Source organism: Capsicum annuum, chromosome 10 (genome assembly GCF_002878395.1).
Source record: "Capsicum annuum cultivar UCD-10X-F1 chromosome 10, UCD10Xv1.1, whole genome shotgun sequence".
Lineage (NCBI taxonomy): Eukaryota > Viridiplantae > Streptophyta > Magnoliopsida > Solanales > Solanaceae > Capsicum > Capsicum annuum.
In genome coordinates this window covers 172,722,229-172,749,250 of record NC_061120.1, presented here as the reverse complement: position 1 = coordinate 172,749,250, position 27,022 = coordinate 172,722,229, and the positions used below count along the sequence as shown (strand labels likewise).

At 34.5% G+C, this 27,022-nt stretch overlaps 2 protein-coding genes across 3 annotated transcripts; one reads left to right on the top strand and one right to left on the bottom strand.

Annotated features, from left to right (window-relative positions):
• Positions 1 to 5,235: 5,235 nt before the first annotated feature.
• On the top strand, positions 5,236 to 19,817 carry LOC107843334 (kinesin-like protein KIN-5B). 2 transcript variants are annotated; one of them, XM_016687570.2, is made up of 24 exons: positions 5,236 to 5,483; positions 5,621 to 5,824; positions 13,572 to 13,701; positions 13,817 to 13,972; positions 14,062 to 14,399; positions 14,477 to 14,615; positions 15,091 to 15,188; positions 15,265 to 15,421; positions 15,505 to 15,574; positions 15,676 to 15,752; positions 16,104 to 16,157; positions 16,266 to 16,346; positions 16,428 to 16,539; positions 16,621 to 16,707; positions 17,032 to 17,207; positions 17,298 to 17,459; positions 17,537 to 17,644; positions 17,751 to 17,909; positions 17,999 to 18,082; positions 18,154 to 18,359; positions 18,708 to 18,809; positions 18,888 to 18,997; positions 19,082 to 19,233; positions 19,348 to 19,817. In XM_016687570.2, the coding sequence occupies exons 2-24, from the start codon at positions 5,646 to 5,648 to the stop codon at positions 19,552 to 19,554; spliced, it is 3,144 nt and encodes a 1,047-aa protein (XP_016543056.2). In that variant the 5' UTR covers positions 5,236 to 5,483; positions 5,621 to 5,645; the 3' UTR covers positions 19,555 to 19,817. The 2 variants fall into 2 exon arrangements, with proteins under 2 accessions (XP_016543056.2, XP_016543057.2); XM_016687571.2 differs by having other exon boundaries at positions 5,618 to 5,824.
• A 1,053-nt stretch (positions 19,818 to 20,870) lies between these two features.
• Positions 20,871 to 26,821, bottom strand: LOC107843335 (ras-related protein RABE1a). The gene is made up of 9 exons (XM_016687573.2): positions 26,670 to 26,821; positions 26,434 to 26,560; positions 24,829 to 24,901; positions 24,398 to 24,498; positions 22,117 to 22,182; positions 21,694 to 21,791; positions 21,528 to 21,590; positions 21,362 to 21,454; positions 20,871 to 21,162 (listed from the first exon to the last, which is right to left on the bottom strand). Exons 2-9 carry the CDS (start codon positions 26,504 to 26,506, stop codon positions 21,079 to 21,081), a joined length of 651 nt encoding a protein of 216 aa, XP_016543059.1. The 5' UTR covers positions 26,507 to 26,560; positions 26,670 to 26,821; the 3' UTR covers positions 20,871 to 21,078.
• Positions 26,822 to 27,022: the final 201 nt, after the last annotated feature.

Genomic DNA, 27,022 nt, shown 5'->3' with positions numbered 1-27,022 from the left:
TTTAGGTAGACTAAGATTTAGTTGAATATTTCTTAGGTTTCATATGTAACTTTAATGTTGAAATTTGATATCTTAATATTTTCTTTACTGTAATTGTTAGAATTTTAATGTTTAAGTTTCTAAAGCACAATTGTTCGTACTTAATTTATGCTACTGTTATGCATATTTTGGTATGAATACATGTTTTCCAGTTTTGAATATAATTTTTAGTAATGAATATGTATGTTTCAGTCATTATATGTATTTTTCATTTATGCATTTGTATTTTTCATTTTATGCATATGTATTTCTGAGTAATGCATATGTATTTCTGAGTAATCCATAAGTATTTATGATTAATACATAAGTATTTTATCAAAAATGTGTGTTGTATCCTTTTATGTTATGCATAATGCATATGTATATATAATTAACACATGTAGTTATGCATAACACATATGTATATATGAATACTGCATATATTTTTTATAAGTCTGAATATATATATATATATATATATATATATATACACATTTGTCTGAATATATATTTTTTTGACTCTGCATATGTATGTGTATTTGTCTAGTTTAACACATATGTATTTTACCATATAAGCATATGTATTTATGAATTATCCATAGTTTTTTTTCATATATGTGTATATCTCTATGAATAATGCATATTTATGTATGATTAATGCATATGTTTTTTTTAAAAAAAATGTATTTAAAGTTGTAGCTACGTAATTATAAGTTATTATATGTATTTTTAATTATTTTATTTATTACATAAATGTATGTTAACTTATTCTTAGTTTTTATAGATTGACATAGATTTTTATTTGATTCTCATATGTATTTTTTCAGATTAAAGATTTAACTTGTGTGGCATACAATTTATTAAATATAAATAAATGATGTTACATGTCTTGTATACTATATTCTTAATGATAACATTTGCAACAATTTAACTACAAAAAGTTCAATAAAATCAAAAAATTTAATCAAAATTTAGAATCATATAATAATCAGTGAAAAAATAAAGCAATTATTTTTGACTGAATACATCAATAAACTTATCAATTATTATATTTTCTACATGAACGTCTATTGTGAATGAACTACATTAATTTTTATTTTTCTTCCCGAGCATATCTCTTCTCAATTTTTCACGATCCTTCTTTGCAGGTCTTCCAGAGGGTCGCTTGTGTTTTGGGGGCAAAATTATCTCCTCCAATATCTCCTATGGAATCACCCAATCATCTTTGTGGGGTATAGGATAAATGGGAAGATCATACGTTCTTGGCCCAGTTTTTGATTTATATAGATCAGAGCAATATGATCCCTTTTGAAAATTCTTGCTATCAAGTACTGCATAAGCATGCGCACACGGTATCTCGTTCTATTGGAATGCATGACAAGAATTTTTTTCCTTAAGGCAAACAATAAAATGTTTATCCTTGTCTGTACTGTATAGACATACTCTGAGGCTGGTATAACCTGAAATTATTAAAATAAAATTAAAATTATAACAATAATTATTTATTTGACATTTGTAATTGTTCCAGTTTAGCAATTGTATTTTACCAACTCTGCATATGTATATTGCATGTCTCAATATGTATTTTTAGAAATATATAGCCTGCATATTTATTTTTTTTAAAAAAACAAATGCAATCAAACACTTAAAATAGAGTGCATATGTATTTTTTAAATACATATAGCTGGCAACATATGTAAACTGAAATACATAAAAGTAACTACCAGTGATCACATAAATAGACTGCATATGTATTTTACAAATACATATAGCTGGCAACATATGTAATGTTAAATACATATATAAGGACTTACCGATTTCATCCATGGTATAAGCAGCTACAAAAGTATCAGTATACAGTTTTCTGAGATAACTTGTATCAACGATTATTACAGGTCTACAATGTTCGAACCCTTTGATACAATAACTTATTAGTATATACAAAACTTCAAAACGAAATCCAACAAGAACAAATTGTTTAATTGAAAACGGAAAAACATACAAAATAAACTGTAACAATTGTATATCAATATTCAACCTACATAACGTGATGGAAAACTCTAATTTGTAAAAATAAATTATCGATCAAACCACTTTGTTCGAGAACTGATCAAACCATTGCTGTTATAATTTTTTCAGCGATTTTCACAAATATAGTTCAAAAATTCACAAACAAAATCATATTTGTTTATTGATACTTGTATTTGCAGCGTTGTCTTATCAAACTATTTGCAGCATTGTCTTATCAAACTTTTCTCAAAATATTAGACGATGAACATAAATTTTGGAAGCAGTCTTTTTTTTAAAAATTGATATGAGTTGCAGATTATAAAAAATGTTTTTGAATTTTGAATTATGTTTCTGTAAAATAATGGTTGTGGTTAAAATAGAGTCATTAAAGAAAAAGGTATCTGTAAAAGGTTAAGAAATCTGTGAAATTAAATATTTCTTAAATTAAGGAACCGTTTTTTCCATATTAAACTGAACATATTGGAGTTAAATTAGGAACAGAATCTTTAATTGTATATGTATTTAACTAGCAACAGTTTAATCAAATACAAAATACATATTACTATTTTTTGTAATTTTGAAAGGGTTGCTATAAAACTTTCAATTAAAGCTCTATAATTGCTATTTCTAAAATTTTCCTATAATTAATCTAAGGTGGATGATATCAAAGCTCAATCAATATATTATTACTAATATTTAGTAACATGATTGATTGAATTATTGATCTTTAGGTTTCATTGGTTAAACATGTAGATAATTAAAGAATCAGGAATTTAAAATTAAAAATACGTTATTTGATTGTGAGCTTGACACATGTCACTTCATTTAAAATTAATTGCAAATTTGTGCTGAAATATAATGACAGGGGTATAGATCGAAAGTATAACAAGAGAGATACATTTAAATAAAAAATGAAGAATATTTAACCCTTTTTTGCCTTTTTACTTTAAGCTTTTTAACTTTTCAGTTTCTAAGTTTGGTACGTGTGATAAGATAATAATTTCAGAATAAAATTTGAAATTAAGTTTATCTCATGTTTGGAGTAAGACATTATCTAATTCAAATACTATTTTATTCCATTATTTGTACTAAAATAGTTGGATTAACAATCCATATGGAAGATGAGATAAAATAATCACATGAGATCTCCCAGTGACCCAACCCATGAGATATCTATACTTATCTCGTCATGTGTACCAAATGACCCTAAGTTCTTCTTTTTATTGTATTAGTGCTATTGAGCATTAGATGTTTTTGTAGAGTCTTTCGAGATCGTACTATTGTTAAACTGGAGAGAACTCAGTTACATCATTTATGTTTAAGTAGTGATTACTTCCTTGATTTATTTATTTATTAAAAAAAATTATAATTGACATGACTATTTTATCATATTATTCCCATTAATTGAGTTAAGAAAACATAAATGTTTACTTTTTCTTGTGTGTGTTAAAAGTAATTTATGGGAGAGATGTTTAAATTGGGCATAAAGTAACAGTTAGAAGTATTTTAGCTGATGTGATTTTTTTCTTTTTCCTTCCAATTTTTATATTTAATTATTTTATTGGGAGAAAGGATTTTCTAACATTTTAAACTAGTTAATATACTGAAAATGATTTTCATTCAAAATTTGTAGATTTTGGGTAGTATTTTAGTGAAATTAAGAAAAGGAGTATTTGAAGTTGATAAAAGTTTGTGAAAGATATCACAACACATAATAATCCTTTAACTGCATTAGTTACGCCATTTAAATTGATAACGGGTAAAACATTTTTGCCTTTCAAATTATTATCTGTCTGATTAATTGTTTCCATTAATGCAAATATTTATGTGAACAAGAAAGCATGAAGATACTATTTAGTGTAATTCCCATATCTTTGTTCTCCTAGAAAATTGAATTGCTTCTTTCCCTCGTGATTTTGAGGATATATAATCATATAGAGGTTGATAGTGACTTCGAAGGCATACGGAGTATGAAGCCAAAGAAGAGGTATGTATTTGGTTGGTTCGATAAGCTGTGTGTTAAATTAGTTCAATTTTATCTAAAAAATTTGGTTCATGATCAGTAAATATAAAATTGATTACACACAACTAATTTTATCTAAAAAATTTTGTTCTTGATCAGTAAATATAAAATCGATTACACACAACTAATTTTATCTAAAAAATTTTGTTCTTGATCAGTAAATATAAAATTGATTACACAACTTGAATGTTTGTTTTTCTTTTGGGGTTCAATTTCTTAGTTAGGTTGAGAAGTTTCTGCATTTCCAAGTAATTTTGCCACTTGAAAGGAAATCAGGCGCTTTTATCAATAATTCAAGTAAAATAAACAATTCAATAGGAGAATTCTACCTTTTTAAAAAATTATTAGTATTAATAATAAAATATTATCAAGAGATTATTAGTATCGGTCGGTTCGGTTCGGTTTTATATGTTATTGGTTCGATTTATCGGTTTTCAATTTTTAAATATGTAAAACCAATAACCAACCGATAAGATATTTTCTTATCGGTTTCGGTTTCGGTTTTTCGGTTTTTAGTCCTAACGGTTCGGTTTTCGATTTAACCAAAAAGAAAATACTCATAAAATAAAAATAGTAACAACTAACATAAAAAAATGAAAACTCAGTTACTGCCAAAATCCTACGCAATGCATTTTAGTGTACAAGAATCTTCAAACTTGAACTGAATGTTAGTTCGGAAAAAAACTAAATCCTAATTGTTGGAAGCTACTAAATGTTTCAAGCTTTCTAATACGATAATACCCGACCTTTATATTGTTTCTTTATTGACCTGAATAGGTTAATACTTTGTGAATTACTGAATTGTGAATAAATAATGCATATATATAGAGAGAGAGAAGTAATATAGATATTTATGTATATAACATAAATAGGGATAAACAATAACTTAGTGTATCCTTATTGGGTTATCATTTTAACCGATAACCCAATAAGCTAAAATCGAAATCGAATCGTTTACCCAATAAAATATTTTATAAAACTAATAAGAAACTATTAACCCAATAACCCAGTAGCATTATTATTGATTCGGTTAATCGATCGGTTTGATTTTTGTACACCCCTACTTAAAATTAAGTAAAAATAGAAGGAACTCAAAAAAAAAAAAAAAGAAAAAAAAAGAAAGCAAAATCTGAAGACACTTACTACAAAAATTTATTAGGAAAAGAGTGTATTCTTTTTTCATTTACACACTTCCCTTTCCATCCATCCATCAAAAGGTTACAAAAGGAAAAAAAATCAAAGCACTTAATTTTGAATTTTTCATAGACGGGTCCCACTCCAACCCATGTTATTCAAAAGTTGTAGCCGTTGGAAAATTATATACTCAAATCAAATTATAGCATAATTCAAGTGGAGCTTCTCAACAAGCAAAACATAGAAAGCCAAAAACTCAAATTAAACTTCGATTTGATTTTTTCTCCACAGTAGCTTGGTAAGAAACCATAATTTGTTTGCGTAAATATTTGTAATTTTTTGGTTCATTTAAATTCGAACTAGTTTGGGATTGGGACGTAGTTATTTGTGATTGACTTATATGTGTATGTGTTTTTCAATTGGATTTGTTAGCAGAAGATTTGGGGGGATTATAGATATCATGTCGTTAACGCCGGATTTAAATCGGAAAGTTGGAGTGGGAGTAGCACCATCTCCGTTGCCGTTTTTTACACCGAGACCGGAACGGCGACGGGGACCGGATCCTAGAGGAATTGATTATAGCTCCAATCGGATGGATAAAGATAAAGAGGTCAATGTTCAAGTTCTGGTTAGATGCAGGTAAGCTTCCCTTGATTTTCTGAGTTCGTGTGTGTGTAACAGACGTGTTTTAGTGTGTGGGTGTGCGTGACTCTATGTGTGTGTGTGTGTGACAGAGGTGTTTCTAATAGGTATCATAGCGGATTCAGAATTTGAAGTAGTAATCGCATATTAATTTATAATGATAACTGGGTTCACAATCAAATATTTATATAATTTAAATGAAAATTTTAATATAGAGTACGAGTAAAAGCTAGTAAGGTGTGGAGGAGGCTTATTAAGATAGAAGGATAGTACGAAGGAGTGCGTCAGTGCTAGTAGGTAGGAGGACTTTGTTATAGTACTAGTTGTTGTTCTTCAACGTTTTTGGGGAAAAGAATCTGTAATTTGACACAATAACTTCAACACTAGTTCAAATTTAAAACAAGAATACTATGAAGTACAACAACACCCTCAACACAAGATCAAAGTGATCTTTCTAAGAAGTGTGTTTTATTTTTTTTAGAAATTAAAATGAAACAGAAATGTAAAGCCAAGTCTCCCGACTTCACGGAGTGTCCTTAAGGAATAATTCCCCTTTGTACCCGAGGTTTTGGAATCTTCCTCCCAGGATAAAATGACTTTCAATCCAACTATAGTGGTACCTCAAATAATTGGATTCGTCGAACTCACTCAACGATTTGATTGATCACAAGGAGTGTTTTGAAGACAAGAAGAGTTTGTATTTCAGAAAATTTTTCATACCTAAACCTGTGGATAAATGCAGGTTTATATAGCTATCAAGTGCCCCTTCCGAAAGGTGGCAATGGTTCATCCGAAAAGGTATATCCTTTGAAAGAGTCATGTCTATTCATTCGAAACATTGTGTTTTTTTCTAAACAGACACAACTATCTGAACAGTCACTTCTTTTCCAAAATAATATGTCTTTTCATAAAAGGTTGTGTCCCTTCATTTTCCATTCACACCAATTGAACCCAACAATCCCCCACATGAATGTGGAATGACTATTCTTTGTAAAACTTTACGGACAAATATGTGATCATCAAGCAAAGACTGATTGCATCAGGATAAGTAGGTTTCCCTTTGAACTTTCCGTAGTAAACATGTATCGTATGCACTCGGTTAATTGGTAGATTTAATATCTTTGAACCGTCGAGCTTTAATGTACACCTAGACAACACATGTCACACAACCAACCTTTTACCGTTTATGGTTCTCACGGTTTTGTTCTTTTCAGCCATGAACACGTTCCAGTTTCATGAGAGTTTAGAAAATAGGCCTTTACTAACATTCTCCTTGAAGCGGCTTCCACTTAGCCCTCACATAGGTGATTTCTAAACGTTCAATCCTATAGATTAAACTATTTGGTCAAATCTGCCAAATTTAGATAATCATTAAAAGACTTTTCACCTTAAGTCTTATCCTTGTTTACTAAACATTGTCTACATCATTAGAATGGATTGGTATTTTGACAATGTTGAACCTGTCAGACACAACTTTATTTGATCTCCTTGAACCTAGCTCTTGGGATCTCCAGTCTGCTAGGTATAGTTACCGCCATGTTGACTTGTCCTAGGCTTTAAACCTATTCCCTTGGATGTTCTCTCAACTCCTTCTCTAGATAAGCTTTTTGTAAGTGGATCCGACACATTATCCTTTGACTTCACATAGTCAATAGTGATAATTCCACTAGAGAGAAGTTCTCTAACGGTATTATGTTTCTGTCTTATGTGACGAAATTTACCGTTGTACATCATGCTCCCTGTCTTACCTATCGCCGTTTGGCTACCACAGTGTATACATACTGGTGCCACTGGTTTGGGCCAATAAGGAATATCTTCCAAAAAATTCCGTAACCATTCTGCTTCTTCACCGGCTTTATCTAATGCGATAAATTCAGATTCCATTGTAGAGCGAGCAATACAAGTCTGTTTGGATGATTTCCAAGAGACCGCTCCTCCACCGATAGTAAATACATATCCACTCGTGGATTTTACTTCGTTCGATCCGGTGATCCAATTTGCATCACTATATCCTTCAAGTACCGCAGGATATTTATTATAATGCAAAGTGTAGTTTTGAGTGTATGTAAGCTACCCAAAACTCTTTTCATTGCCATCCAATGAGTTTTATTAGGATTACTTGTGTACCGACTCAACTTACTAATAACGCATGCTATGTCTGGTCGTGTACAGTTCATTATATACATTAAACATCCCAATACTCTTACATACTCCAATTGTGAGTCACTTTCACCTTCATTCTTTCGAAGTGCAAAGCTCACATCCAATGGAGTCTTAGCAATACCAAATTTTATATACTTGAATTTGTCAAGTACCTTTTCGATGTAATGAGACTGTGACAATGCCAACCCTTGTGGAGTTCTATGGATTCTTATCCCTAAGATCACATCCGCAATTCTAAGGTCTTTCATATCGATCTTGCTCTCGAGCATTCGTTTCGTTGCATTTATATCTGAAATGTCTCTACTGATGATCAACATATCATTCACATATAAACACACAATGACTTGGTGATTTGGAGTGCCTTTAATATAAACACATTTATCACATTCATTAATTTTGAATCCGTTTGCCAACATGATTTGGTCAAACTTTGCATGCCATTGCTTAGTGCTTGTTTTAGTCCATAAAGTGACTTAACAAGTTTACACACCTTATTTTCTTTTCCTGGAACCACAAAACCCTCAGGCTATTCCATGTAAATTTCTTCCTCCAATTCTCCATTTAGGAATGCGGTTTTCACGTTCATTTGATGGATTTCAAGATCATATACCGCCGCCAAGGCAATTAACATTTGAATCGACGTTATCCTTGTTACCGACGAGTATGTATCAAAGTAATCAGGACCTTTTTGTTTAACACCTTTTACAACAAGTCTTGCCTTATATTTGTCAATAGTACCATCAGCTTTCATTTTCCTTTTGAAGATCCATTTAGAACCTAAAGGTTTATTTTCTGGAGGAAGATCAACCAACTCCCACGTATAGTTGCTTAAGATTGAATCAATCTCACTATTGGCTGCCTTTTTCCAAAAGGATGAGTTCGAAGACGTCATCGCTTCCTGAAATGTTTGAGGTTCATTTTCTAACAGAAATGTTACAAAATCCGATCCAAACGAAGTTGAAGTTGTTCGACGTGTACTCCATCTCGGATTCTCATCGTTATGTACATCCTCACTTGGTTCATCTCAAGGTCGTTTAGACCCTTCACTAGACTGTTCATGTCTAGTTTTATACGGGTAAATATTTTCAAAGAATTCAGCATTATCTGACTCAATTACCATATTTTCATTAATATCCGGATGTTCGGATTTATGAACCAAAAATCGACATGCTTTACTACTTTTAGCATATCCTATAAACACGCAGTCCATCATCTTAGGTCCTATCTTAACCCTTTTTGGCATCGAAACTTGAAACCTTTGCTAGAAACCCTCACACTTTGAAATATTTCAAGTTTGGTTTCCTTTCTTTCCATTGTTCATAAGGAATCGATTGTCTTACTATGGGGAACTCTATTGAGTATACAGTTGGCCGTAAGGATAGCCTCCCTCCACAAGTTTTGCGGTAAACCTGAACTTATAAGTAAGGTATTCATCATTTCCTTCAAAGTACGGTTTTTTCTTTCCGCAATTCCATTAGATTAAGGTGAATACGGGGCCATAGTTTGATGGACAATTCCATTCTCTATACATATTTCGGCGAAGGGAGATTCATATTCTTCGCCCCTATCACTTATAGTTTTGATCTTTTTCTCTAACTGATTTTCAACTTCAGTTTTGTATTGGCTAAACGCATTTATTGCTTCATCCTTACTATTTAGCAAGTAGACATAACAATATCTAGTGCAATCGTCAATGAAAGTTATGAAATACTTTTTCCCACCACGTGATGGTGTTGACTTCATATCACAAATGTCAGTATGGATTAAGTCTAAGGGATTGAAATTCCTTTCAACGGACTTATACGGATTCTTAACATACTTTGATTCCACACAAGTTTGACACTTTGATTTATTGCACTCAAAGAATGGCAAAACTTCTAAGTTAATCAATTTTCGTAATGTTTTGTAATTAACATGGCCTAGTCGTTCATGCCACAAATAGGGAGACTCAAGCAAGTAAGAAGAATTTGAACTTTTATTGATTTCAACATTCATTACATTCATTTTGGATAGGCCCTCATTGAGGTAGCCTTTTCCTACATACAGTTCTTCTTCTTTACTAAGTACAATTTTTCCGGAAACAAATACACATTTGAATCCATTCTTTTCTAGAAGTGAAACAGAAATCAAGTTCTTTCGTAACTCAGGAACATACAAGACATTGTTAAGTGTTAACACTTTGCCGGAAGTCATCTTCAAGCACACTTTTCCTGTTCCTTCCACTTTTGCAGTAGCGGAGTTTGCCATGTAGATTTTTTCTTCTACTTGAGCCGGAGTGAACGTGAAAACAACTCCTTGTTAGCATAAACATGGCGGATGGCACCAGAATCCATCCATCATTCGCGAGGATTTCCCACCAAGTTGCATTCGGAAAGTATAGCACACAGATCATCCATTTCTTTCTTAGACTCAGCCAGATTTGCTTGGTCCTTCTTCTTCCCTTTCTTCGGGGCACGACAATCTGTAGACTTGTGGCCAATCTTGCCACAGTTGAAGCACTTTCCCTTGAATTTCTTCTTGGGTTGCTTGCTTTCATTTCCAGCTCTCTTTTGTTTTTAGAGTTGTTTTGGTCATCTTCTACAATGTTTGCTCCACTCATTGCAAAATTGCCTCTTGACCTTCTTTCCGCAGCCTTATTATCTTCTTCAATGCGTAGTCGTACAATCATATCTTCGACTGACATCTCCTTACGTTTGTGTTTCAAATAGTTTTTAAAGTCTTTCCACATAGGTGGTAGTTTCTCTATTATTGACGCTACTTGAAACGCTTCATTCACAATCAAACTTACAATAAAGTTCATGTGAATTCTAAGAACATTTTTAAATTGTTCAACAACGGTATTTGTCAAAATCATACCTTCCGCTAGGAGATCATGAATGATCACTTGCAGTTTCTGCACTTGGAAAACAACAGACTTGTTGTCTATCATTTTGTACTCCAGGAATTTTGCAATAAAGAACTTTTTAGTTCCGGCATCCTCCGTCTTGTACTTCCGTTCTAGTGCTCTCCATTACTCTTTTGCAGTCTTGGTTCTGCTATACACATTGTAAAGGTCATCTTGGAGACCATTCAAGATATAATTCCTGCAAAGGAAATCTGAGTGTTTCCAAGCCTCCACAATTACTAAGCATTCTTTTTCAGAGGTTCCCTTGGGCACCTCCGGAGCTTCTTCAACCGTGAACCTTTGAAGACACAGTGTTGTGAGGTGGAAGAACATTTTTTGCTGCCATCTCTTGAAGTCAATACCCGTGAACTTTCCGGGTTTCTCCGCCGATGCCATAGCTTGCGGAGCATTAGTACGACTCGTCGTGGCAATACTAGTTGTCGCCATAGTCGTTCCAGCATCATGCATTTGACTATCAGTCGTCATTTTCCTGTCACCACAAGACAGTACCTTCAGTATATCGAAATACTTATTAAAAAATTGCAGCAACTTTAAGTTTAACGATGAAGTTTTTACGACTTTCAATCGTCAACCGAGTGATCTTTAACTTGTGATGAAGATTTTATTTCTTCAAATCGCTAGTTAAGTTCAAACGGAGTAGAAAGCTAAAAGCTTTAATCTCCAGAAACCAAGCTATACAGATTCAAAAAAAAAAACTTTAGTAAAAAGAAAATTTCACCAAACAAGCAAAAAAAAAATTTTTGTTTTTCTTTTTCTAAAATTTATTCCTTAAGATTGTTGTTCTTCAACGTTTTCAGGTACAAGAATCTGTAATTTGACACAATAACTTCAACACTAGTTCAAGTTTAAAATAAGAACACTGTAAAGTACAACAACACCCTCAACACAAGATCAAAGTGATCTTTCTAAGAAGTGTGTTTTATTTTTTCAGAAATTAAGATGAAACATAAATGTAAAGCCAAGTCTCCCAACTTCACGGACTGTCCTTAAGGAATAATTTCCCTCACTGTACCCGAGGTTTTGGAATCTTCCTCTCAGGATAAAATGACTTTCAATCCAACTATAGTGGTACCTCAAATAATTGGATTCGTCGAACTCACTCAACGATTTGATTGATCACATGGAATGTTTTGAAGACAAGAATAGTTTGTATTTTAGAAAATTTTTCATACCTAAACTTGTGGATAAATGCAGATTTATATAGCCATCAAGTGCCCCTTCCGAAAGGTGGCAATGGTTCATCCGAAAAGGTGTATCCTTTGGAAGAGTCATGTCTATTCATTCGAAACATTGTGTCTTTTTCTGAACAGACACAACTATCTGAACAGTCACTCATTTTCCAAAACAATATGTCTTTTCATAAAAGGTTGTGTCCCTCCATTTTCCATTCACACCAATTGAACCCAACACTAGTATTATTTCAGAATGTTGTATCGTTTGTTGAATTACTTGGCGAGTCTTGTTTATGGTATTAATGGGTGTGGTAATTTCTATTGTAGCTTGTACTTTTACTATTCCTTTTCTATATTGTTTTATCTTGTGCCGGGGGTCTATCAGAAACATCCTCTTTTCTCACATCTGAGGTGGTGGTATGGACCGCATACACTTACCCTCTCCAGACCCCACTTGGTGGGTTTATACTGGATATGTTGTTGTTGTACGAGTAAAAGCTACTGGGTTCTGGGAACCCATACCTGAAAAGCTGGATCTGCACCTGCTGATTCTGTATCAATTTATGTTATGAATTGTTTTTTAAAAAAAAATTATAAGATTTAGGGGCAGGGCAAGGGGAAACGGGGAAGGGAATTACAAGGTGGGGAATCGAACCCTTACCAACAAGGTGAGAATTAGTTCAGGTAGTCAACCAACTGAGCTACTAAGATTCCCATGTCGTGTAGTGTGTTACGTCATACTTATGTGCCTTAATGTAATTTGCATCTGGATGTGTCTGATTAATTTGGCTTTTACGCATTTTCCCCACCTAGAAAAATGGACAGAAATGAAAGTTCCATTTTTTATTTCTGAACATCTATCATAGTTTGCCTTTTGCCCCCCTTGCAATAATGGCGGAGAATCTTTGTAGTTTTGAAGCTTATTACATCTACTACTAATTAGTGGTGTTCCTTTTCTAAGGTATCAAAATCAAGAACTTTTTATTTCAAATTCAATGCCCCCTTGCAATAATGGCGGAGAATCTTTGTAGTTTTGAAGCTTATTACATCTACTACTAATTAGTGGTGTTCCTTTTCTAAGGTATCAAAATCAAGAACTTTTTATTTCAAATTCAATGCTTCTGTTTTCTGTGTTTACATCTCTTGCTGAAAGAAGTGTTAGTCTGATAAATAGTATCAGTTATATGATGACTACATCCTTCAGTACCTGAAAATTAACCAAGATGTAACATTTCCTCGTCTCCAAAAAAAACTCGTCTAAAGAGATTAAGGAAAGTAGTTCTATGACATGATTTGAAGGCGTATATCTGCTGCTGTTTTATTTCCAAAATTTCATGATTACAAAATTGAATATGAAAAACACACCTCATCATGGACATCAATGGCGTACAATTAAATCTATCGCTGCGCATGGCTGCTCATTTTTGTTATACATTAGTTACATTAGTTTCAAGCAAAGGAAATGCTTCATTTTTCATTTGACTAATGTTGATTGTTGTTTTAGGCCATTGAATGATGACGAGCAACGGATAAATGTTCCAAAAGCCATAACATGTAACGAAAGCAAAAGAGAAATTTCTGTTGTACAGAATGTAGCTAACAAGCAAGTGGATAAAGTTTTCACGTTTGACAAGGTACAGTTCCTTTGTTTTTGCAGTAGCTTTTTTTGGTCATTGGATATTTGGATTGATAGTTGACATGCTATACATGTTAGAGTTACAATTCGCTTAAAATAATTCTTTTTACCAGGTTTTTGGCCCGAAAGCACAGCAAAGATCAATTTATGATCAATCCATTTCGCCCATTGTGAAGGAAGTTCTTGATGGATTTAATTGCACTGTATTTGCATACGGGCAGACTGGTACAGGCAAAACATATACAATGGAGGGAGGGATGAGGAATAAGGTACTAAGTGGTTCACTCATTCTACGCCATAGCATCTTTCACGTCGATGTATTCTGGTCCTTAAATCTTGTTCTTTTGTTATGTCATAGGCCGGTGAATTACCAGCTGAAGCAGGTATAATTCCAAGGGCAGTTCGCCAAATTTTTGACACACTTGAGGCGCAACATGCAGACTATAGCATGAAAGTGACCTTTTGGGAACTATACAATGAGGAAATCATTGACTTGCTAACTTCAGAAGAGCCCTCAAAGCTTTCAGAAGAGAGACAAAGGAAGCCCATATCCCTCATGGAGGATGGAAAAGGTTTAGTTGTAGTGAGGGGCCTTGAGGAGGAAGCGGTGTACAGTGCAAATGACATTTATAACCTCCTGGAACGAGGAGCGGCCAGGAGGCGCACCGCAGACACTCTATTAAACAGGAGAAGCAGGTAGAGGACCTCTATTAGCATTCATTGATTTGAAAAGTAAATGTGAGCAACAAATTAAATATGCTCTTCTTCTGCAGTCGCTCTCACTCTGTATTTAGCATAACTATTCATGTAAAAGAAACGACTGTCGGAGATGAGGAGCTCATTAAGTGTGGCAAGCTCAATCTTGTTGATTTAGCAGGATCAGAAAATATTTCTCGATCAGGTGCCCGAGAGGTATGATATTAGCATCCATCACAGATTTTGCTCTTTGATTCCTTGCTGCTGTAATATATCAGTTCATTGATTGTCAATAATCAACTAGCAATGCTGTAGGAATGCAACATATCTACTTGAAGTATTTCTATCCATAATCAGACCACCCAGTTTATATTTAGTTTGGGAGAGGAAATTATATTTCCTTTGTTTTTCCTTCTTTACACTTCCACGACTTACACAAAGAGTAGCAGATGTCAAATTAGTGCTGGAAAATTTACACGTAGATGTGACACAAAAGCAGTACTGGGAAGCTTTTACCGTTACTCTTATCTCTCAAGCTATCCAAGTAACTTTTAAACTGAATGAAAAATTCACGCTGGGAAACACTTCAAAATAATTTTATCATTCTTCTGGAGTGGTGGTAACAAGTCATGGACTGCATTAACCTATAAAGGGAATCCAACTCACAACATATATATCTGCTTGAGCTCAGGGTCGTGCAAGAGAAGCTGGGGAAATCAACAAGAGTTTACTTACTCTTGGTCGTGTCATAACAGCTTTGGTTGAGCACTCCATTCATGTACCTTACAGGTTTTGTTTCTAGAAACACTTCTTTTCGCGTTCTCCCTTTTCTCCCACTTATATCTTCTTATTTTGAATTATACAGGGATAGTAAACTCACAAGACTCTTGCGAGACTCGCTAGGAGGAAAAACAAAAACTTGTATCATTGCAACAATTTCACCCTCTGCCCACTGTCTCGAAGAAACTTTAAGCACGCTAGATTATGCACACCGTGCTAAAAACATCAAAAACAAACCGGAGGTTATACTAATATTTTTTGCTTATAGTATTTTCCATTTAACGTGTTATATGTTATTTGAGCTGAATAAAGCTCTGCATTTCAGGCTAACCAGAGAATGTCCAAGGCAGTGCTGCTCAAAGATCTATATTTGGAACTAGAAAGGGTGAAACAAGGTATATGCTAGTGCACTTTATTTTTCGTTTCTGTTTTCTTTGTTTCTCTACTAGGATACTTTTTTCACCAATTGTGCTATTTGCCTTTATCATCAAACCAGATGTCCGAGCTGCAAGAGAAAAGAATGGCGTTTATGTTCCACATGAAAGATTTTTGCAGGATGAAGCGGAAAAGAAGGTATATGTCCACAGATTAGCTAGCAACTTCTAATAATTTTCTAAGATGGGTTCGCCTGTAGTTTACCTGGCCACAGTATCATTTCCCCTATGTACATCTTAGAAATGTTCTTGAGTTGTTGAAGTTTAAACTAGATTACTCCCAATAAGTAATTTGGCCATTAACCGGAGATTATAGTCTAGTTTTAAATTAGTTTGAATAATCACTCAGTTCGGAATCACAGAACTCAATGCATCGGTTATAGGTTATTTGGAATTACATTGTGCATGATAGGACAATTCACTGTGAAGAACTTTCCCGGCCCTTTCTGATTTACTTAAATTTTTACAAGTCATCGGTATTATCTTATAGGCAAAGAATGAGAAGATAGAGCAGTTGGAGATTGATCTAAACATTAGTGAAAAGGTAAATTTTGGAATTGTTTCCTTTTCTTTTACTTTATTATTAAGGTTTTTAAGACCCAAATTCATTTGATATATGCACTTACCGAATGCTTACCCCTTCACTCAACAGCAAACTGACAAATTCCGTGAGCTTTATCTTAGCGAGCAAGAAGAAAAGTTGAACCTCAAAGCTGAACTCAAAGACCGTCAGGTAATGCTAAAGAGGAAGTACATAAATCAAGCATAGAGCTTCTTTTTCTGTAAATAATCCGTATCTTCCTATATTGCTCAGGCGAATCTGGAAAATAGTAAAAAGGCATTACACGAGCTTCAAGAGAATTACAGGGTTGCTATTTCAACACTGAAGGAAAAGGAATTAATTATTTCTAGACAAATACATTCAGGTATTTAAAGGTCTTAGCCTCTTACAAGTGAACTTTTCTTCGTATGATCCATCATGTGATTGTTCTGTGACTTGCAAACAGAAAATTATCTGATCGATTATGCGAAGGACTTGCGGAAAAATTTGCAGAATGCATCAGAAGATATATCTTCACTTTTTGCAAGAATAGGTACTCCTGGATTTTTGTTTGTTTACTGATATATCTTGCTGGCATTATATATTCTATTGACAAAAAACTATCAACTCTTCAGGAATAAAAAGTTTAGCAGACTTTTGATTCTACATGTTAGCATAAACCACACCCCTTTTAATATTTAAGGCCTTGCTAAGAAGTAAAGTGGTCTCTCGATTTTTTTACCCCTCCCTATTATTAGCATCAACATTGGGACTTCCAGACTTGCAACCGTTCTCCTAGTGTTTTGAAGTAAAATGAATATGTCATTTTTAAATATAAGCAAGATTTGCACTTTAGAAAAGTTTCTATTTAATACAGATTACAAAGACAAGCTGGAAGCAGATAATCAAAATCTGCTGCGTACATTTGGTTCAAGGCTTGATGATAGTCTAAGTGACCTGCACAAGGTCATTCACGGGTTGATATCCCAGCAACAGCAGCAATTAAGAGACATGGAGGAGCATGTCAGCGCATTTCTTGCCAGCAAATGTGATGTAAGACTTTAAACTGAGCTGTCTATGTAACTTTATATACTTAAGTTCATTGGTGGAGGAATTCAATACCTTTTTAATACCACCAACCAGGTCACTAAGGTCGTGGAATCAAAGATCAACAAAATGCTACAAACATACACTTCTGGCATGGCAAGCTTGAAGGAGCTTGTTGGTGCGTTGCAGTTGGATGCTTCTTCTGATTTGGAGCAGATCAAGTCTAAAATATCATCTCAAGCTACCACAGTTGAGAAGGTAAGAAGTGTCAGTGTTTCTGATGTACCTGCTGATATTAGGTTACTATAAATTAAGCGAAAAACTTTTCAATGCAGTTCCTTACAACTGCATCTTTGGAGGCGAAAGATTTCGTTTGTGATATTAAGAATTCTCTGGACGAACAAAGACAAGTACTAGATTGGTCTGCTAAGCAACAAGAAGAGGTCAGTCAATTTTTTCCCTTGTATATTTTCACAAGAATCATGTGTACAGCCTTTTTATGTATTCTAGTTACTGAAATATAGAACTGACAAATCATGAATGGCACAGGGACTTCACCAAAGTCTTGTTTCAGCACAATTAATTTCTCAGGCGACTGTAAACTTCTTTGATGATCTCCAGCAACGTGCTTCCGAAGTGATGAAACTCCTTGATAAGAGCAACATTAATAAAGTTGACCAACTACAGAAGTTTGAGAAGGCATTCAAGGTTAAGAAGCAGAAGTGACTCAACTATGTTCAACCAATATCTAAGTGCCTGTCAGGAGGCTAAAATCTCTCTTTTTCTCTTTGTGGCAGGAAGAGGCATTTAGAGAAGAAAATTTGGCTCTTGAGAAAATTGCGGCAATACTGTCAACTCTGACAACTAAGAAAACAGCTATGGTGAGTCTGTTGCATTTCTTATCATGCATGACACTTCAGAGATTTATTCATCGCAAATTATTTAATGTCAGGTGTTAGAAGCGTCAAGAAACTTACAGGAATCTAGTGCGAAAGAAAATAAGCAGCTGTTGCAAGAAATATCAGGTGTCCAGCAGGTATCAGCTAGTGCAAAGCAAAAATTGAATGACTACATTAATGAGGTGAAACAAAATTTCTTGGAAGACACGTTCATCTACACAGAAAACAGAATGACTTTGGAAAATTGCCTGCAAGAGTGGTAAGCTCTCTGTTCTTTTTATGGCATGATTTTTCATTTTGAAGGAAGACGAGGCGGTTTCAGATTTGCACAAAGAATATTTGGAAGAAACAGAAAGATGTTGACATCCTGGTGATACTATATACGAACAAAACAACAGAAACACTTGAATTTTGTCAAAAATCAGTTCCACAGATTGAATTATCCATAATGAAGTATTTGAATGTGTAAACAAGTTACAGTGAAGAAAATCCCCTATATATAAAAGAAAAGGATGAGAGGATAGTTAGTTGTGTTTGGTTGGAAAGACTCGGTGCTAGAAGAAGAAATTCTTGGATATTCTACTCATTATTTTTTCTTCTGGTTTAGCACAAACAAGGTGGATAACTTGAATAAACAGTTGGGCGAAACTCAATTAGGATTCCATCAAATTCTTACAAGCAATCTTGCAGAGATAGAACATATTTCACGGTAAGTTTTCCCTTGCAACCTCTTTTAGTTTCTGTTAGTTATTTGAATTCTAATTCTTTTTACATCTCCCCTTGACAGGGAAAGCTCCACCAGAATTGGCTGTGCATATAACGAATTTCTCTCTACTTCCTCATCTGTGGATGGGGAAGTTAAAGCCCATAGTCGCGATTTGCAGACTTCTTTCAATGGTATCAGAATTCTGGATACAGATAGTGACTTTAACCCTCAAATTGAAATTCTTTTACTTAAAAAAGTTACTCTTGTATCTGCAGATTCTTTGACGTTGGACATGGATCACAAGAAAAGAATCGAGTCAATGAGTAGCATCTGCATGAATCAGCTGAGCTCTACGCAACAGAACCATGGTGAATGTGTATCAGATATCCAATGTACAGCAGAACAATGCCTCCAAAAAGATTACCTGGTATATTTACGTTTACTACACATCTACAACAAACCAAGAATCTAAAATTTGAATTTGTATGATTAATAAGTTCTATTCCTATTCTAGTTTATTGAGCAATAATTTTGTAAACAGGTTGACATGTGCACCGATAAGACACCTATGAAGCGAGTGATACAAATTCCGAGCCTTTCACCCATTGAAGATATGAGAACAGTGATATCTAAGGTTAGTTTAGAGAATGAACCCAAGTGGAGTGGTGCTGAGGGCAAGAATCTGCAACAACTACAACAATGTAACGGAGTCTCCCCCAATAGAACTCCATTTGCAGATGTCAATTGATTTGACATTGTTAGATTAGAAAATTGATAGCTCTGAGTCATTTCTTAATATGTACTCACTCATCTACTGATGAGTGGTGAGTGGAGATTTCCCCTACGACTATAACTGCTCAATAGCTTTTAAGGTCTTACGTTGTAAGTTGTGGTGCTGTTGTGGCATGCTCTAAATTATGGATCAAACTCTCTTCATTTCCCATTAATTTGTCAACAAGAATCAAAAGCTCTTCAATTCTCTCTAAATTATATGGATCTTGTTCAAGAATCTGTAACTTTCCCTTCCATCACCATGGATAAGATGGTTCTACTAGATCTGCTTATTGTGAAATTGCAGTCTGTTGTTAATATTGCAAGGACTTTGACTATGCATTCCTACCTCAGAAAACTAGAGCTCTTTGTTACATATTCAGAATATGTTAATTATTACCCTCATCAGGTAACTAAGATGCTAAAGCTTGCTTTTTGTCATGCTGAGCATGTGAGACTGAAGAGTGATATTTTCACTCTGCGAAAACAGTTGCTTTTGCAGGTTGACCTTTAGTTTTTGCTATTAAATATGATGTTCTTTAATTTTTGTCCTCCTGCTCATTTTAATGAAAATTTGTGAAGCAGAGTGCCTTTATCAAGTCAGGCCAAATTCGCTCGGCATGAATTGTGAGAATTTTTGGCTTTGCTTGACGTAGGTTCTGTAGATATTAAGTTATGCGGCAATAAGTTAGTGTCGTGTTCAAAAACTGAAGTGTTTGGCCTTTTGAGGCACATTATGTTCTTTATCATTGCTGTTTTGCAACTATATTATGCCCTCCAGACATGCACATTACATAATTTCTGAAATATAATGATACGAAGGTATTAACTTATGCTGCAGAACAGCTTGTTATTTGACCATTTATTTGTTGCTTAAAGTATTTAAGGGCAAATTAAGCACCATCCAAAAATACCCCTCCCCTAAAGCTCCACAGGATCACCTAAAATCAGTCCTTTACTTTGAGGAGTTTGTTGCTTAAAAAGAGAAACTAACATGCAGTCTGCTAAAAAGAGAAGACCAACAAACTATACAAGACGAGAGACGTTCTGTGTTGAGCAACAACACGAAAACTTGAAAACAAAAAGATGGAGAACGTATATTAACCTTCCATCATTTTAGAAGTTCTATTCAGATGGTCAAATATTAAATTCAATTTCAACTTTCAAACCCTATCTTCCATCTCAATCACCTTACTCCCCCTGTTCCTTTTTTCTATTTTTATTTTTGCAGAACAATGTTGTTATCACTGTCGACGAACACTCGCATAAGCAAATAGTAAAGAGAAGGCTGGATAAAAAGCAGTAAAAAGCTCCTCCAGTTCTCTTGTCAGCCAGAAATAGTAAACAAGAAGTTAAGAACTATAATATAGCTTCCACAAAGTATATCATGGCAATTAACATTGCCAATGTCATGGCAAAGATTAATTTGTCCTCCCACCCAAAAGTCACTTTGGAGGATATGTATTCCCAATCATCCTATCCTTATATAGTCACCGATTTCCTAAGAACCACAGCAAGCTGATTTTTGGGCAGCCTGAGCACCTCCTGCTGCCTGGTCGGGTTGATTAATCCTGATGGTCTGAGGCTGTAAAGTACAGGAAAGCATGAATCAGTACACTCAACAAGTGTAACGCAAGAAAGAGGAGGTCATTGTGCATAGGTGCTGTTAGGGGAATCAGAGGTCATTTTGCCCTTGTAGGTCACAACAGATTATCCACAATCACCAATGAGTTACAATAAATAGAAAGGGGAAGGGATTGACTCTACAAATTAGAAACTAATACCTCAGCCCTTGCGTCAGTTTCAGCAAGTCTCTGTTTTATATCCCCAGCTATTGAAAAGAAAACCTCTTCAACATTCATATTTGTTTTGGCACTCTGCATGAAAATATAACTAGAACAAGTAAGAATGTTATTGGAAAATAACTCCATCAAAATCAGTTCCACTTACGGTCTCAAAGAATTTAATGCCGTATTCATCAGCTAGTGCTTGACCTTTGGATGTAGGAACAGCCTACAGAAAGCTTATATCAAGTGAGACAACAATAGCAAAGCAAGGCTATATACAGATATGAGCAAATAAATGGTGGATGGATAGAGAGAGATAGAGAGAACACCCGTTTGCTTTCATCCATATCAGCCTTGTTTCCCACAAGTATTTTGTTGACATTGTCAGAAGCATGTTGTTCAATGTTACGGATCCAATTCCTGATGTCTAAACAATAGCAAGTGTTACTCTTGAGTTGAACCAACGCAAATATTAATCTAAGTGAAGTTCACATAATATGGAGAAGAGGTGGAAGAGAGGCATACTACAAATCGTACAAGGCAAAGAAATATATTACAGAGAATGGTAAGCTTGGTTAGAGGTTGGAGGATATTTCTAAGGTCAAATATGTCTAAGTATATGACTAGACCCTAACCATTAACCCCACCCTGTGTTTACAGGACAAACATTTATCTAAAAAGCAAAAGGACCACTTTAAATCCAGATTAAAAACTCCTACTCCAAGCATTTCTTTAAACTAGTGGAAACTTACTGTCAAAAGATGACTCATCAGTCACGTCATATACCAGCAAGATACCCATGGCTCCACGGTAGTAAGCTGCACGAGAGCAAAGTACTAAAGATATAAGCATGTTGAAATTTCTTAAAAGAAGCAAATTGACATTAAGAAGCAAATTGACAGGTGACCAGAAGGAAAGGCAATTATAAAGGAAGAAATGGCATAACATTCTGCATAAGAACATAAGTAGCTCCATAACCTTCCAGAGTTCGGGGCTAGAAGCAAAGGACCAACGATATAAGCATGTTGAAATTTCTTAGAAGAAGCAAATTGACCGGTGACCAGAAGGAAATGCAATTATCAAGGAAAAGACGGTATAGCATTCCGCATAAGAGCATAAGTAGCTCCATAACCTTCCCAGAGTCCGGGGAAGATTCCCTATCTCAGCATTGATTTTAAATAAATAAATCATAATTCAACAGGTCAATATTTGTTGCAGTATGCCAGTCTCCAAATTTCATCTATTTCCCTACATTCTTAATACTCAATGAAGGAAATTGTCAAAAGTCCAAAATACCATAAGCAAGCTATTCCATGGAGTTGAAGCAACCACAACAGTCAAAGTTGTGTTGCAATCCAAAGACACTCCCATTTATCGTACCCATTTTCAAGACTATCGAGTTTCCAAAATCTAGGTTGGTGATATTGTCGTGGTGATGTGATAGGATTAACTGATATAATATTTATTCCAGTGTAACTCTACACGCAACCGTTATATCAAAGGAACTGCTGAGTGCCTGCAATAACTTATAATGGGCAAATTTCACATAGCTCCAGTTTATAGCTTTGAAGATCGTACTAGCCAGCAAGTGCAGTCCACCCTAGTTCTAGATACCGATTACAACGAGTTCCTCCACATCTTCCGTTGTCCATGCAGTGACCCTTGCCAATGGGACTAAAAACTGTGGCTAAAGGAATTGATGCATCTCCACCAGCTTTAATGTTTGGGCAATTGACATATACCTTCATCAAGGCATTCTGACATCCTAGGACATTGCCTAAAGCATCTCATTCAATGCAGCAAATTGAGGAGGTTTAGAATATTGTATGCAATATTTAGTTTGGACAAACCATGACGATGACAAGGACTAGGAGAACTCTAAAATCAAGAGATCTGTATTTCTAATTATAAAACTATTTAATTAGTGGAAGACAACTTCTTGATTAGCTGCAATGTATATAAAGCAGCTACTTAATTAGCAATACTATCCAATAGCTGAATTTCTGTACAGTATAAATACACAAGGTAGACATGCATGCACTATCAAACTTTTGGTATTCTCTATAGCTTAGTTTCTACATGATGGATAAACCGAAGTCTCAGAAAAGTAAAACATTCTTTTATGGAATTTCTGTATATTTATTAGAACATAACTCCTGAATAAAAATTAGGCATGGTGTCTTCTTGATGCAAACTGCAGTCGACTTCAAGAAAGAGATAGTTCTCTTTTACAAGCTCAGCATTATTTCAGTTATTAAAAGGTGTATGTTTCTCTCACTTAACAGCAGAAACCTACATAGCAGAAGAGACAGCTGAATATTCATGTAAGGTTAGATGCTCGGGTTAAAAGGCAGCATACAGATAATCTATGTTGCTCGGACTCCTGAAAATCCTTGTCGCACCCGTGTCGACACGATAAGAGGATGGGTGTGGGACCCACAACGGATTTGGTAACTTATCTTGAGTGCTTTGACTACATCTTTGACCGAGAAGTATAAATTGATTGAGTATTTGGTATGATCTTTGGGATTATTTCAATATAGATATAGTTATATTAAAAAGGGGGCAGCCCAGAGCACTAAAACTCCCGCTATGCGTAGGATCCGGGGAAGGGCCCCACCACAAGGGTGTATTGTACGCAGCCTTACCTTGCATTTCTGCCAGAGGCTATCTCCAAGGTTCGAATCCATGACCTTTTGATTACATGGCAGCAACTTTAGCAGTTACTCCAACTTTACTCGTGACCTTCTTGTGTAATAGAATGTTTTTCTATTACATAACATATCATATGAATAAACTGCTTATTTATAAGGAACTAAATTATATTAGTTTTAGCTCAATTAGCTTTAATTAATTGACATATATACTCTGTATGTCATAATGTACATTTATTGACCGTATCTCAGTACCCGTATTTACAATCGGCAATTCAATCCATACCCCCCTTGAATCCTAAATTTATGTGAAGAAAAAGACTACTGACTTGTTCTATATTTCAGGTAAATGATTAACAGCAAACAGATACATGCATACCTGTTGTAATTGTTCGGAACCGCTCCTGGCCAGCAGTATCCCAGATTTGCAGTTTGATCCGTTTGCCGTCAAGTTCTATGGTCCTTATCTTGAAATCAATGCTGTGAAAAAGATAATTTGCATTGGAATCAATTGGCAGAAAAATAAAAAAGTAGAGAACCTTCAAGGATCGATACTCGTATAGTCTTGACATAGACCCTTAATATTCTCAATCTTGCTGGAGACCATGTCACTGAGCTATTTCATGATTTACATGTAATTTTATGAGTTCTCTCATGCTATCCAATAAGTAATCCTATATTATTGTGAATTTTCACTTCTATTACATTCCCATATTTTTCTTTATGTTTGAAACACAAGCAGTTTATGAAAAATACTAAAAAAATGAAAATAACAAACCGTAGAAAGTCAAGAAATGAGAGGACGACTACCCAATAGTGGTAATAAAACTGGTGGTGAAGGAGCCATCTGAGAAACGTAAAAGAAGGCAACTCTTACCCACACCTGAGAATTCAAACATAAGTTGTACATGATTAAATTCAGAAAGACCAAGTAATAAACACAGTGCGTTTATCATATCAGCAAACCAATTGATCACCAATTTGAGTATAGTTATTAAGCTATTCATGGTTTACCTCAGGAGTCAAACCTTCACATGAAACTTTATAGGAATTCCTACACAAAAAGAATTGAATAGAAGACCATGTGCTAACAGATGTCGAAGATTTGAGCTTGGTGAGAAATATTGAGCTATTCATTTGTTTGTTTAGCGATATACTATCATGTTAACAGTAGCATTCAGTGAGGTTCCTTGATTTGTTCCAATGAGAACTATTGTGCTTGAGGAGGTTTTTCAAATATTTTTGTCGACTAAGTCATCTAATTAGTGAAATGAGAAAAGAACTATAGGGGGCTGAGGATTACAGAAGAAGCTCTTCTTGACATGCTAACGACTTTCCAAAACCTTCATCTAAAACTTAGAAGTTTGAAAACTCTCTAGTACTACTCAAGGGAAAAAGGGATAGCACTATGATTATCTTTATATGTACAGTCTATTTTATCTGTGGTTATCTATCGATTTGTGGTAGTCTTTATCTTTTTGTTTGGGATAGAGTACTAATTATTTTAAGATTTCTGACTTGAGGAGAAGGTTGTTAATTTATGAAGGGGAGCATTAATGGATGAAGGATCAAGAAGCAACATAGATCAGGTTGTAAGCACACACCTTATGTGCCCAAACAACAGATGCCTGGCATAATATGGTGCTTATAATGTGTACGCCCTAGATACTTAATTTGACATCATGTAGTGCAGTATTGGAGTATTTTTTGCTCAATAGCTCCTACAAATTCAAGGATTATTACTTTATATAATTATTTAATACTAGGGGTAGTGTGAAAAAAAAAGTAATAAAACTATCTACGTAACTAGATTTGCTAAAACTAACAAGCAAAATGAAACATTTGTTTTTTAGTATAGGGACCAAATAAAATGAAATGGAGGGAATATGATGTACTCCCCTCTGTTTCATATTACTTGACTCCCATACTAAAAACAGTAATTGGAGGGCTATGTTGCTCGAACTCTTCAAAAATGTCAATGGGTGTGCGTCGGATTGTCCAAAAGTAGGTATTGGTACGGCATCAAAAGTGAAGTGTTCGCACAACTTAGCTTGTGGGACAACTCCAAGTCTAGCTCTTCCCCTGCTTGTTCCAAGAGAATTTATTTGCCCAAATTATAAAACCAAGGGAATTTTATTTTCATTTCTGCCCTTCAGTAGTACTAAATAAGGGCATAAAGTAGTAGTAGTAGTAAAATTTAGAGTTTCAAACATCATTAATAAAATTGGTTCAGTAAAATACATCTTCAATTAAAATTAACAAGCAAGTTGGCATAAATGGTCATAGAAAGTGTAGTAAATAATTGAACAAAACAACACGTCTAACAACTACTCACTATATCTCAAATGCAAGACTTATTTGACCACCAATAATATTGAATAAATGGAAGAAAAAAAAGAAGAAGAAAATAATTACCGCTGTCACCAATCAAGAGTAGTTTGATGAGTTGATCGTAATCGGCACGAGCTCTAGCAGGTGGAGCAGTCATTTCCCTTTTGATTTCTCACGAATCCCAGGAAAATATTATGATGAATTGCAAACCCTAGAGAGTGGGACACGAAATAATAAAGTTTTAAACATTTGAATAAAACACAAATTTATAGAATTTAGGGTTTTGTAGAGAAAGATAATTATAAACACAAAATACGTACCGGAGTCGGAGAAACGTGAAGAGAGAGAGGTTGAATATACGTGGGAGATCTATTTAACACTTTATTTATTTAAAGGGGAAATAAAAATAAAATTTTACCGCAGTACCACCGGGCCTCTCATTGAATTTCGTTTTTCCTTATTTTTTCCTTTGACTTTGACTTCATGCTTTTACTTGGTCAATTTATGTAAATGGTACGGAGGGTGTTTGGATTAAATTATAATTTGATCAAAATGACTTAAAAGTTATTTTTGGATTTAGGAGTATGTGACAATTTAAAAAATTGCTTAGAAAAAGTTAATTTTGTCTTTTTAAAAGTCAAAAGATAAGTCAAAAGATAGAAGTTGGTCACTC